This window comes from Panthera leo, chromosome B2 (genome assembly GCF_018350215.1).
Source record: "Panthera leo isolate Ple1 chromosome B2, P.leo_Ple1_pat1.1, whole genome shotgun sequence".
Lineage (NCBI taxonomy): Eukaryota > Metazoa > Chordata > Mammalia > Carnivora > Felidae > Panthera > Panthera leo.
Genome location: NC_056683.1, coordinates 134,313,574 through 134,328,215, shown reverse-complemented (window position 1 = coordinate 134,328,215; position 14,642 = coordinate 134,313,574). Strand labels below are relative to the sequence as shown.

Genomic DNA, 14,642 nt, shown 5'->3' with positions numbered 1-14,642 from the left:
CTTCCGAGGAGGGAAAAGCAAGCAGAGGACATGTAAGCCACCAATAATATTCCCTTTCTTGATCACTGTGATTAATTAAACAGGTATTTGCTAAGCTTCACATTTATGCTTTATGTGTGTTTTGATGTTAGTTGTATCTCACAACAGTACAAAGTGTTCACATGGAAATATGTCCACTGTATACTGCTGAACGGAAAAGAGCAAACTATAGGACAGAATATATGAGTCAATTAAAAAAAAAACATGTAGGGGCACCTGGGTGGCTCAGTCGGTTGAGCGCCCGACTTCAGCTCAGGTCATGATCTCACCGTTTGTGGGTTCGAGCCCCATGTCGGGCTCTGTGCTGACAGCTCAGAGACTGGAGCCTGCTTTGCATTCTGTGTCTCCCTCTCTCTATGCTCCTCCCCTGCTCACACCCTGTCTCTCTCTCAAGAATAAAGAAAGATTAGGGGCGCCTGGGTGGCTCAGTTGGTTGAGCGTCCGACTTCGGCTCAGGTCATGATCTCGCAGTCTGTGAGTTCGAGCCCCGCGTTGGGCTCTGGGCTGACAGCTCAGAGCCTGGAGCCTGCTTCGGATTCTGTGTCCCCCTTTCTCTCTGCCCCTCCCCCACTCATGCTCTGTCTCTCTCTGTCTCAGAAATAAATAAACATTTAAAAAAAAAAAAGAATAAAGATTTAAAAAAAAGTGTGTATATGTATATTTATTCACACATATAGTTATGTCTAGAAAACTTAAGAGGGAAAAGGAGGGTTTTTTTTTTTTATCTTACACATTTCTGCACTTTAAATTTTTCATAATGGGCACTTGATACTTTGCTATTACTTCTTAAAAACCAATGAAGAAAGAACTCATTTTCTGAAACAGCTGACAGTCATATCAGCATCACAATTAACAGTAACTGTTTTCCTCACTTAGTACTTTAAAGCGAATGTTAAAAAAAAAAGGCAAAAATTAGCTTGAATACTACTTAGCTTGCATGGGATCTTCTGAAAATAAAAATTCTCTGGAGAGGAAATTTCTACAGTTTTCTGATACTCACCAACCAGCTGCACTCTCCCTGAAGACAAAAGCATCGGATCATCCTTTCTGACATTATTTATTGAGTCGTCTACTAGCTCTTTAATGTGGTCAATTCCGATGACTCTTCCGGTAGATCCAACCTAGAAATGAGGGAGTAATTCAATAGCTCACTGGCCTAAATTTGTCTTTCTGAAGTGTCACTAAAGTGTTTCCTCAGCTAAAATCATATTCTGCAATGTGAAATGAAGACAAAAGGTTCAAGCCTCCAATTGTATGGTTATTCAGAATACTATAAAATATTTACGAAATACAACTTTCTCAGCTTTAACTCCCAAATGGATAAATGCATTTTAGTAGTTGAGCCAGAATAAATTACAAAAACTTGCAATACTAAAAACAAACAAACAAACAAACAAAAAACCTTCTTTCTTCAATTTCTGATTTTTAAAGCCCAAACCCTGAAGTAAGACTTAACTGCCAATATTAAATGATAGTTGGTACAATCATTTTTAATTTAAATTTCATCTAAAAGTGTGGCTTTAGGGGTGCCTGGCTCGGTCAGTTAAGCATCTGACTCTTGATTTCAGCTCAGGTCATGATCCCAGGGTTGTGGGACTGAGACCCACACTGGGCTCCACTGAGCATGGAGCCTGCTTAAGGTTTCCCCTCTCCGCCCCTCTCCCCTGCTCGCGTGCTCTCTGTAAATAAATACATACATAAATACGTAAATAAATAAATACATACATAAATACATGAGGGCACCTAGGTGGCTCAGTTGGTTAAACATCCAGCTCTTAGTTTTGACTCAGGTCATAGATCTCACAGATCATGAGTTTGAGCCCACCATCAGGCTCTGCATTGACGGCATGGAGCCTGCCTGGGATCCTTTCTCTCTCCCTCTCTCTGTCCCTTTCCTGCTGGTTCTTTCCCTCTCAAAATAAATTTAAAAATTAATAAATACATAAATAAATAAAAAAATAAAAAGTAAAAAGGTCACTCTAAATATTAAAATGTTACATAAAAAATTCTATAGGGATTTCTGTACCTGATTCTACTGCCATATGTAGAAAATATAAAATACATAAAAATATTAAAGGCCCTAAATATAAATTATAAAATAACACAATAAAGACTCTGAAGTCAGAGTAACTGGGTTCACATATAAGTCTCATCACTTATTTACAACTATACAACCTTGGCCAAGTTACTCTATGAATCAGGCTCCTCAGCTGTAAAATGAGGAAAAGGGGCCATACCTCCTAAGTGATGTGAGAATTAAAAGCACTTAGAACACTAATTAGCACATAATAAATGTGTGAAAAACATTAAATTCACTTTAAAAAAAGATTATTCAGAAATCTAATGTTTTTTAAAAAGTGAATTTTTCTCTGAAACATAAATACGTCAAGTATCGAGAACACCACTAATTAAATACTAAGCTTTGAAAAAAAAAAAAAAAATCCTGATATTCCGTTAGTGATGACTTAGCTTCTACAAAACAAGTGAAACAACTGGGGGGAAAAAAAAAAAAAAAACCTGATTCCTTATTATGTAACAGGTACTATTATGGATGGATATGTCAGTGAAAAAAAAAAATCAAATGAAATTCCCACCTCCCTGGAGCTCACATGCTAGTGGGCTGGTCTGCCAATTACATATTTACGACAAGTTAAGTAGATTCTGGTCCAAGACGCATCATCCATAAATCCCAACTTAACTAAACCAGAATCTTCCTATCTGGCCGCAAGGGACAAGACTTCATAATCAAAGTGATGTGATTATCTGAGCACAGATAAACCTTTACTCAAGATGCCTGAATAGGCCTCCAGACTTATACTCTGGAGAGTATAACACATATTTTTCTAAGAGCACTTGCTCCACCCTCTTTCTAATAACCCTGTAGGAGTGTCTGGAAATCAGACTCTCTATTCTATTTTCCGCCAGCTGAGAATCCGGAAGAACACAGTTTGGGAGCTACTGGTTGCCATCTTGTGATCACAAGGGAGGAGCCTGACTGAAGCCAACATTTGGAGGAAAGCAAAGCCAAACCCAGAACCAGAGAGAAACCCACTGTCAATAACAACATCTGATCTTCTTTTGAATCCAGCCACACGAAGAGCCAGATACACTCTAGATGTTTCCATTATATAAACCAAGTAAATTCTTTTACCTCTGCCAGTGTGGACTGAATCTTGTTACTTCCAACAACAAGAAAATCCTAAGTGATACATGTTCCAACTGCTATTTTAATAGGATTTAAAAAAAAAACCCTCAAAAACTGCTAGTAAAGAAATTTACAGCCAAATATAGAATATGCTTCTGCTGGAGCCAGAATGAAAAATAAAGGTCTTACCATACGTGCAAAACATGCAGTAAGGATTCCACTTCCAGATCCTACATCAAGAGCTTTAGCTCCTTCATGTAATTGATCAAATAGAAGTTCTAGTGCATATGCATGCTGCCAAAAGAAAACAAAGCAAATATTCATTTGTTTTTCAAGACTCTATAAAGTATATATACCATGGCATATAAATAAAAGTTGCCAACTTCCTGCCGATTTTTCTAGTATTGTCATCTACCAAGATAATGAAAACATGACATACTATATACTTTTATAGTGAAGTCTCCACCCCACCTCTGTCCCCAACCTTCCCCATCCTTGTCCAGTTTCACTCCCTAAAGGCAACCAGTGATGTCAGTTTCTTGTGCTTCCTGCCAAACATATCCATTCGGTGTATATACAAGCAAATATGTTATCTATATTTTTCATTTATTGTATCTTGAAGAACCTTTCTTATCAATACTTAAGTAGCCTGTTCATTCTTTTTTATGGCTCAGGAGTCTATTCTTATATGAATGTATTATAATAACAAAAATCCTCCCCAAAAAATCCCTAATGAAGGATATTTAAGTTGGCTCCAATCTTCTATAACAAAAGAGACAGAATAATCTTAAAAGTTGTATGTGTAGGAGCTCCTGGGTAGCTCAGTCTGTTGAGCGTCCAACTCTTGATTACAGCCCAGGTCATGATCCCAGGGTTGTGGAATCAAGCCCCATGTTGGGCTCTGCACTGAGCGTGGAGCCTGCTTAAGATTCTGTCTCTCTCCCGGGGTGCTTGGGTGGCTCAGTCGGTTAGGCGTCCGACCTCAGCTCAGGTCATGATCTTGCAGTTTGTGGGTTTGAGCCTCACGTCAGGCTCTGTGCTGACAGCTCAGAGCCTGGAGCCTGCTTCGGATTCTGTGGCTCCCTCTTTTTCTGCCCCTCCCCTGATTGCACGCTCGCTTGCTCTCTCTCTCTCTCTCAAAAACAAATAAACATTAAAAAAAATTTTTTTAAAAGAAAGATTCTCTCCCTCTGTCCCTCTCCCCTGCTTATGCACGGTCTCGGTCTAAAATAAAATTTTATAACGGGTATATATGTAGGATAATGTAATCATCTTTATAAAAACCTTATAAAGTATATCTGTAGGATAAATTCTTAGAATTGAGGGGGTCAAAGGATATATATTTTTATGTTTATAGTATATATAAATTATTAATCAAATAAAATCATATTGCTTATGCTTTGGGCCAAACCAAGAAATAAAGCCTTCCCTACTCCATCCTCTTTATAAACTTACATTTCAGTGCTTTTCTAAAATATGAAGTTAGAACTAATAAATGTTAAAAAAAAAAAACAATAAATGTTATCTCAAAAGCTGTCCTTAAATACCTACTTACGTTCATTATTAAAAATCATCAGGTTCAGCATCAATAAACATTACTAGATCTTGGTTGGTAAAAATACATATTCATGAATCCATAGTGATAATAAGAAAATACATAACCTCTCTATATATATATAAATAGGAGAATAAGGGGAAATTGTTCCCAATCAATTCATATTGATGAAATGATGAACTTAGGAAACTGCCATTTGGCAACCACTTCAGTAATAACTGATTCAGCAAAAATAAATGGATGCTAAAACTTGTAGATTATCATTTGAGGAATAACAGAAGATTTACATAATCTCAAAGTGTTTACCCAAAACACTTACCAATTACAAAAATGAAAACTGTCACTTTACAGTGGAATTCAAGTTTCTCAGTGGAGAAACCTGGCTGACACTACCTTAGTCAGATGATCAAAATTAACATCACCAATAATGGGACACATTGACATCATATGGCATCTGTTAAAATACATCCCTTCTGGGACATTCCAGGCAAAAATGCATAACCCATATCTGATCATGAGGAAACAGGAGACAAACCCAAATTGAGGAACATTCTAGAAAAAACTGGCCTATATTCACAAAATTTTCAAGACCATAAAAGAAGACTGAGGTACTGTTCCAGATTAAAGAAAACTAAGAAGACATGACAACTGAATGAAATTCCAGCTCTGTAATTGTATTTTCCTGTAAAGGACATAACCAGAACAACTGATAAAATTTAAGTAAGGTCTGTCAACTGGCTAACAGTGTTGTATTAATGTTTATTTCCTGATTTTGATACTGTGGTTATTGAGAATGCCCTATTTTTGAAGGTAAAGAGCATTCTATCCCCAAATTATTCCCAAAGAGTTCATTAAAAAGAAAATACATATATTTCATGTATATACATATATATGAGAAAGACAAAGAGAAAGAATAAATGATAAAGAAAATGTAGTAAAAGGTTAACATTAGGGGAAGATGAGTAAAAATTACATGGGAATTACTTGTACTATTCTTACAACTTTTCTGTAAGTCTGAAATTCTGTTAAAAGCTAAAAATTTTTTAAGCATCAGAAACAGGTAATGTTCAAAATGGAACAGACTGGAAACTCCCTATTTAGAAAACTAATTTACATGACCAAAGCCAGAATACTGGTTACACCAAGGTTAGAAGCTAAGGAACTGGCATGAGGGAACCTGCTAGGACATAGGAAACGTACTGATCTATCTTCATCTGGGTGCTGGTTACACATACACATATGTGAACACTCATCAAGCTACACACAAGATTTGTGTACTTTACTCGATGTGTGTAATAGCTCAACAAAAAGTTCCTGAAAAGACTATTCCAGTCACTAAAAGTGAATGATCAGACATCATGTCCCCCATTAGGCAGTGTTCCTGAAAAGACAAAAAAAAAAAGGTTGGGGTAGGGGGGACAAGTTAAGTATTACCAGGAAACAATCTTAACCAAGTTTAGAACATGGGAAATTCTACAGGACAAATGGATGAGTTTTTGTCAGTAAATAAGTGGGATTTAAAAAAAGAAAGGAGACTTTTAAAATTAAAAGAGACTAAGACTGAAAAAGACTAAAAAGGTGTAACGTCTGGACCTTGTTTGGATCCTGATTTAAGCAAATCAACCATAAAAGATCTTCTTGGAAACACCTGGTAAAGTTTGAACATGGACTGGTTTTAAGACAACATAACATACTAAGGAACGATATGATATAATATTGTAGTTAATTTTTTTTTTTAATGTTTACTTTTTGAGAGAGAGAGGGGCAGACTGCAAGCGGGGGAGGGGCAGACAAACAGGGAGAGACAGAATCGAAAGCAGACTCCAGGCTTTGAACTGTCAGCACAGAGCCCAACGCGGGGCACAAGCCCACGGACTGTGAGGTCATGACCTGAGCCCAAGTCGGATGCTTAACCAACTGAGCCACCCAGGCGCCCCTGTAGTTGTGTGTTTAAAGTCATCAGATTTACATTTAAGTACTAATGAGGGTGAACAATATTATGTTTGAGATTTGTTTTTAAATAGTTCAGCAAGAGGGAGACAAAATAAAAATAAAACAAGATTAACAAATTTGGGGTAATTATTAAAGGTGATTATGGCTACATGAGGTTCATTATAGTATTCTATTTATTTATGTGGTGTTGGAAACTTTCCATATTAAAAAGTTAAAAACGAAAAAGTTAAGGCTACTATTCCACAACTAACATAAAATGGGGAAAAGGCCTTTAACAGATACAGCCACACACAATCCAATGGTTTTCAAACAGTGTTCCAGAAAGTCATTAATATTCCACAGAACCCCTTGAGAGGTAACACACAAATGTACACTGAAGGAGGGGTGTGTTTTGGGAAAAGAGTAATAGAGAACTAACTTTATCAATCTTTCATATAGATTGCTTCGCAAAAGAGGCTCTTGTCTAAAGAGTGAAAAACATTGGTACCATGAAAAAGTTCTGGACTAAACATCGGAAGTAGCTTTCATAATATTCTTACAACAATCAGTTATGAGGTTTAATAATTTCTATTAATAATACGATAACAAGTATCACACTATAGGAACTTGGAAGTAACCAAAGAAACAAAATAACTTCCCTAATACTTGTCTTTCTGGATCCAGAAATCAAAGGACAAGAAGGGACTTCTTTAAGGTGTCAATTCCCAGTTTATATGCAGTACTGTGGTATCTTAATTCCAACAAACCCAGGAATATTTTTTCAGCAGTATGTCTATACAAGATTTGCTTTTATAAAAGGGGACCATGCTGAGTTATTGTCAAGGCCTTCTATCACAATTATTAGCATTTTTCATGCTTTTATCACCCTAGCTAGTATTTTTCTGGATAACCCATGTTTATCACTAAATCCAAAATTAACAGTTTTTTAAAAGCTTTTTTAATTTGTCTGACTTTGGCTCAGGTTATGATCTCACAGTGGGTGAGTTCAAGCCTTGTGTCTGGCTCTGTGATGACAGCTTGGGGCCTGGAGCTTGCTTCAGATTCTGTGTCTCCTTCTCTCTCTGCCCCTCCCCAATTCATGCTGTCTCTTTCTCAAAAATAAATAAACACAGAGGCGCTTGGGTGGCTCAGTCAGTTAAGCATCTGATTTTTGGCTCAGGTCATGATCTCACTGTTTGGGAGTTTGAGCCCCACGTCGGGCTCTGTGCTCACAGCTAAGAGTCTGGAGCCTGTTTCAGATTCTGTGTCTTCCTCTCTCTCTGCCCTTCCCCTGCTTGTGCTCTGTCTCGCTCTCTCTCAAACATTAAAAAACAAATAAGTAAACATTAAAAATTTTAAGTTTTTTTATAATTATGGAAAATTTCAAACCCACAAATATAATGAATACACACATTTTTCCTCGTATGCAGTCACCAACTGTTTATATATTGTGCCATACTGTTTTACCATACCATCTGAAAAAAGGTGTACACATTATGATACTTCACAGCAAAATACTTCAGCACGCATATGCCAAAAAAACTAAGACATCTCCCTTTGCAACCACATCACCATTACCACACTCATGAAAATCATCAATTTAGTATCATCATCCAACATACAATACACACTGTACTTAAATTTCCTCAACTATCCCCAAAATGTCCTTTATAGCTGTTTTTACCCCAATCCATTCAAGGATTATGCATTGTATTTGTCAATATAAAATATTCTCCCTTCAGTTCTCCTCCACCTACCACTTTTCTGTTCTTCAGAATACTGACTACTGGGGCACCTGGGTGGCTCAGTCAGTTAAGGGTCCTACCCTTGATCCGGGCTCAAGTTCTGATCTCACAATTCATGAGTTCGAGCCCCATGTTGGGCTCTGTGCTGACAGCATGGAGCCTGTTGGGGATTCTCTCTCCCTTTCTCTTTGCCCCTCCCCTGCTCTCTGTCTCTCTCTCAAAATAAATAAATAAGCTTAAAAAAAAAAACAAAACTGAGCCACCCAGGCACCCCCTCTAAATTGTTTTAGATTAACTGACAATCTCTGCCCAATTTGTTATATTGATGATTACAATATAGTGATTTATTTACTTTACTTATTTTTTAAATATGTATTTTTTAACATTTATTTATTTTGAGAGAGTGACAGTGCATGCAAGCAGGGGAGGGGCAGAGAGAGAGGGGGAGAGAGAATCCCAAACAGGCCCCACACTGTTAGTGCAGGCCTGATGTGGGGCTCAAACTCACGAACCATGAGATCATGACCTGAGCTGAAATCGAGTCAGATGCTTAGCCGACTAAGCCACCCACATGCCCCCAAAATAGTGATTTTTTTTAATTTTATTATTCCCTCCATATGTATTAATTGGCATTCTTCTGTTTTTCATTTTCTGTCTTACTTTTTTGTTTTTAATCTCTATGAACTCATGGATTTTTGTTTCTGATTTACTATGTTAAAATACATTATCTTCATTATGTATCATTTTCCAATTCTCAAATTATCTCCAATTGGCCTCTGGGAGTCTCTTCAAACCTGCTCCTATGTCCTTTCAACATCACCCATCAACCTGTGAGTACTTCCTTATTTCCCAATATTCAGTCACTTCTCCAAGGAACTCTAGTCTCATTTAGTGAGAAATGATATTTAGGATTCAATATCTGCATGCTAAGTGTGCTCACTGCTACTGGGATGCCATTTTAACAGGTTGCTTTTAATCTCTTGCCCACTGCATATATTACATCTTCAATTACACCTTTGGAAAATATTCCAGGCTTGTAGTTACTTCCAAGTCTGTGATTTTAAAGTTCATTAAATAGAGATGTCAACAGAGAGCGAAGAGTTGCTCCTCGCTTTCCGCTTCTCTTTCAATACTTCTGAGATCTATACAATAAATGATATAAGATCACAAATGTTTGTTCATATTACAATGTTTGTTCATATGTATAATTAATATTATTTTATTCTACTCACATCCTGGTTCCACAAGCATCAAAGGACACTGTATTATTACTGCTTGCACACACATACACACATAGAGAGCTACTGCGTGACTATACACATACACATGAATACACACATTTTCCTTACTAAGAGACATAGGTAAGGAAATGTAAGTGATTAAAAATGAATCCTTTTTTTATACAAGCTATGACATGGATGAACCTTGAGGACATTACACTAAGTGAAATAAACCAGTCATAAAAAAACAAATATTTTATGATTCCACTTATGAGGTATCTAGACTAGTCAAATTCTTAGAGATAGGTAATAGAATGGTGGTCGCCCGGGCCTGGGGAGACCAGGAAATGGGAAATTACTGTTGAATGGTATAGAGTTTTAGTTTTGCAAGATGAAAAGAGTTCTAGAGATTAGTTACACGACAGTATCAATGTATTTAACACTGCTGAACTATATGCTTAAAAAATGGTTAAGGGGCGCCTGAGTGGCTCAGTTGGTTGAGCATCTCATTCTTGACTTTGATTCAGGTCATGATCTCACAGTCGTGAGGTCAAGCCCTACATCAGCCCCTGTGCTAAGTATGGAGGCCTGCTTGGGATTCTCTCCTTCTCTCGCTCTGCCCCTCCGCTGGTCATGCGTGCATGTGCTCTCTCTCTCTCAAAAAATAAACATTAAAAAAAAAAAAGATTAAGATGTTAAGTTTTATGTTATACGCATTATACCACAATAAATATTATTTTAAATGCAGCCTTTTCTTAAAAGACAGCTCAACTAAGAAATGGAAAAGGATATGAATAGACATTTCTGCAAAGACCTACAAATGGTCAATAAGCACATGAAAAGATGCTCAACATCATTATCATTAGGGTTAATGCAACTCAAAACCACAATGACATACCACTTCACAGCTACTAGGATGGATAAAAGAAAGAAAGCACACAATAGCAAGTGTTGACAAGAAAGTGCAGAAACTGAAACCCCCATTTGTATGTTGCTGGTAGCAATGTAAAACAGTGCAGCCATTTGGAAAACAGTTGACCATTCTTCAAAATGTTAAATCTAGAATCACCATATGATCTACCAATTCCACTCCTAAGAATTGAAAATACACGCACACACAAAAACTTGTACATTAATGTTCATAGTAGCATTAATCACAGTAGCTAGAAAGTGGGAACAACCCAAATGTCTATCAACTGACAAAAAAGCAAAGTGTGGTATATTCATACAATGGAATATTATTCAGCAATAAAAAGAAATGAAGTAGTGATTCATGCTACAATACAAACCTTGAAAATGTAAATATAAAAAGCCAGTTGCGAAATGCTATATATTGTATTATTCCATTTAAGCGAAATGTCCGGGAGAGACAGAAATAAAAAGCACATTAGTCGTTACCAGGACTTTGGCAGATGAGGGATGGGAATTGACTGTGAATGGGTACAGCATTACTTTTTGAGCTGAGGAAAATGTTCTGAAATTAGATAGTGGTGATGTTTGAACAACTCTGAATAGACTAAAATCCATAACACTAAAGGGGTGAATTTTACAGTAGGTGAATTGTAGCTTACTAAAGTTGTTATTTTTTTTGTCGAAAAATGCATCCTTCGCCATGGAGTTTCTGCCATGTTTTCTTTGGCAGTGAACTGGATACTCAGCACCAAGCTTCAGGGGAAAAGAAAAATTCATGCAGTATTTCCTTTGATATAGGAAGACACACCCCTCCAGTCAATTTCCCAGACATTCAGGATACCAATTCTCTAAAATAACTTTGAGAATTAAATGAATGCTTCTACATAAATCTTTTGCTGTAAGTAGTACTTCAAACTGCCTGCAGCAATCTTAGGACTACACTTGCTTTAAATCATTCATTTCTTTGAATAGTTAATGCATAAAAAAAACCATTCCTATTCCATGAATGGAAAAAAACCAAACAAACAAACAAACAAAACAAAGAAGGGGGAGCCTGGCTGGCTGTCAGAGAAGCGACTCTTAATCCTGGGGTTGGGAGTATGAGCTTTGGGTATAGAGACAACTTAAGTAAATAAACTTTTAAAAAAAGGGAAGAAGAAAACAAAAAGAAACTGATAATATACAGAGTGCAGAGTGAAAAGTAGATCTCCCTTTCACCCTCCAATCATCTAATTCTGACCTTAGAAGAACTCATTTTTAGTTTTCATGCCTATAGGAAGACATATGTATATATGTATACGTGCAGACTTGATTTTTACGTATTACAAAATACTGTAAACACTCTTACATACTCTTCTTTTATACATAATGTTTGCTGAACATCTTGCCGTACTGGTCCCTACAGAGACTCCTCATTTAACAGCTTCACAGTATTTCACTGTATAATTATTAACCACTGACTATTAATGGGCTATTCGTGATCACTGTTATTTTTTTTTTGCTATTATAAATAATGCAGAATGAACATTGTTAGTAATTTTGTACCTATAAAAATATATTATATTATTCAAGGATAAATATCTTGAAATAAAACTGAAGAGTGTAGGCCACCTGGGTAGCTCAGTCAGTTAAGTGGTCAACTTCGGCTCAGGTCATGATCTCACCGTTCATGAGTTAGAGCCCCGTGTCAGGACCTGTACTGATGGCTCAGAGCCTGGAACCTACTTCAGATTCTGTATGTCCCTCTCTCTCGGTCCCTCCCCTGCTCACACTCTGCCTCTCTCTCTCTCTCAAAAATAAACAAACATTAAAAAAAAATTTTTTTTAAACTGAAGAGTGTAAGGTACATTTATTTCACATTTTATAGATTTGCCAAATTGTTTTCCAACACTACCAATGTACTCTCTCAACAAAAAAGTATATTGTATATTAATTGTCAGTTTCCCCTTTCCAGGACAAAGTATTAAGCTCTTTGATCTCTGACAATCTGTTCATGAAAAATGGTACTTTACTACAATACTAATGTGTAATTTATTAAGTATGTAAATATAAATGAAAATGACATCTTTTCATTGGTTTAAGTGCTAATGTCATCTGTATTTCTTCTATGAACTATCATTCTTGTACTTTACCTATTGAATACTTCCCTCAGTTTTTCTTTTAATTTTGCTTGTAACATTTTTTTCTCTGCAGAAATCCCAATTTTTAAAAAAAATTTTTTTAATGTTTTTTTGGAGAGAGAACGTGAGTGGGAGAGGGGCAGAGAGAGAGAGAGAGAGAGACAGAATCCGAAGCAGGTTCCAGGCTTTGAGCTGTCAGCACAGAGCCCAATGCGGGGCTCGAACTCACAGACTGCAAGATTGTGACCCGAGCTGAAGTTGGACGCTTAGCCGACTGAACCACCCAGGCACCCTAGAAATCTCAATTTTTTATGTTGCAAAATATATCAGGCCTCTTTGTCTTCTGTCATGCTTTATTTTTGTTTTATTTTATTATTATTATTTTTTAATTTATATCCAAGTTAGTTAGCATATAGTGCAACAATGATTTCAGGAGTAGATTCCTTAATGCCCCTTACCCATTTAGCCCATTCCCCCTCCCACAACCCCTCCAGCGACCCTCTGTTTGTTCTCCATATTTAAGAGTCTCTTATGTTTTGTCCCCCTCCCTGTTTTTCTATTATTTTTGCTTCCCTTCCCTTGAGTTCATCTGTTCTGTGTCTTAAAGTCCTCATACAAGTGAAGTCATATGGTATTTGTCTTTCTCTGACTAATTTCACTTAGCATAATACCCTCTGGTTCCATCCACATAGTTGCAATTATTTTTATTTTTTAATGTTTATTTATTTTTGAAACAGGGAGGGAGAGAGAGACAGAGCATGAGTAGGGAAGGGGGAGAGAAAGGGAGACAGAATCTGAAGCAGGCTCCAGGCTCTAAGCTGTCAGCACAGAGCCCAACGCGGGGCTCGAACCCATGAACCATGAGATCATGCCCTCAGCCAAAGTTGGACACAACCAACTGAGCCACCCAGGTGCCCCTTGTAATGTTTTAAAAAGTCATTTCTATTTAATGCTTATAAGTAATAATTTTCCTATATTTTCTTCTAGTATAATTACCAATTCATCATATATATGAATTTATTTTGGTACAAAGAGGTCTTTACGTTTAAATAAGAGTTTCTCCAACCCCAAATACTTTCAGAGAATCAGAAAAGCTATTGTTTTTCTCTCCAAAAACCAATAGAGGACTCATTCAAATAACTGACATTTAAAACCCAAGAAAATTCCCAACAGATTGAAAGTGCTAGATAACTTAAGATAGGTCTTTCTCAAAGTTACAAATTTTCATAGCTGCTATACTTGACCAACCCCTAATGGATTTTCCGAATAAAATATTTCAAATAATATTCAACTTGAGATTTTATGATATGTCCATTATATCATTTAAAATACTCTCTCCCTAATTCACTCATCACTAAATAACCTTTTATATCCAATTTTTACATGATTAGATACCAGTGACAACCAACAAAAACTTTAATGACAGTTTCTACCAAGAAGGCTTCCTTCTATAGATCATGGATTAATAAGAGGTTCATTACCAACCGACATAACTCATAGATGATAAAATTTAACTTTCTTTAAACCTTTTTTACTGAAAAAAAAACCCATCTTAGTGGAAAACTGTGATCCATTTGTGCCCGAATGACCAAAGTTAACTTACCATATGTGGAGCACTGATTGTTGCTTGGAAACCTGCAAAAGAAGAAGAGAACTACTGACATATCCGATACAAAAACATACCAGATACTCCATGTAACTCCTTTCCTCACATCCACAAATTCTTTGCCATAAAATATTTTTTGTTTTTATGATCTCAAGAAAACTTTTATTTTGCATCTTAGAGTACTGTCAAGCAGCAGTTAAAATGAGAAAATACAATCATGCCAAAGGCTGATGTGCTCTTCTAGTACAACACTCCCACTATTTCTGAAAATTTCTTCTCCCATATAGTTAGCTAAAAAAGTAAGAAAAAGTAAGTTGAGTTGGTAACTTTATGGCTTGTTTTCCTCTCCAGATTTATGAAAAGAAAAC

The 14,642-nt window shown here is 36.6% G+C and overlaps 1 protein-coding gene across 2 annotated transcripts in view; it reads right to left on the bottom strand.

Moving 5' to 3' along the window:
* The window catches only part of PCMT1 (protein-L-isoaspartate (D-aspartate) O-methyltransferase), a 50,877-nt gene that overhangs the window by 13,828 nt on the left and 22,407 nt on the right, over positions 1 to 14,642 (bottom strand). For both annotated transcript variants that reach the window (XM_042940065.1, XM_042940064.1), the window contains exons 3-5: positions 14,272 to 14,303; positions 3,374 to 3,478; positions 1,040 to 1,160 (exon numbers count right to left, since the gene is read on the bottom strand). In XM_042940065.1, coding sequence (XP_042795999.1) covers positions 1,040 to 1,160; positions 3,374 to 3,478; positions 14,272 to 14,303 — 258 coding nt within the window. The remainder of the gene's footprint in view (positions 1 to 1,039; positions 1,161 to 3,373; positions 3,479 to 14,271; positions 14,304 to 14,642) is intronic.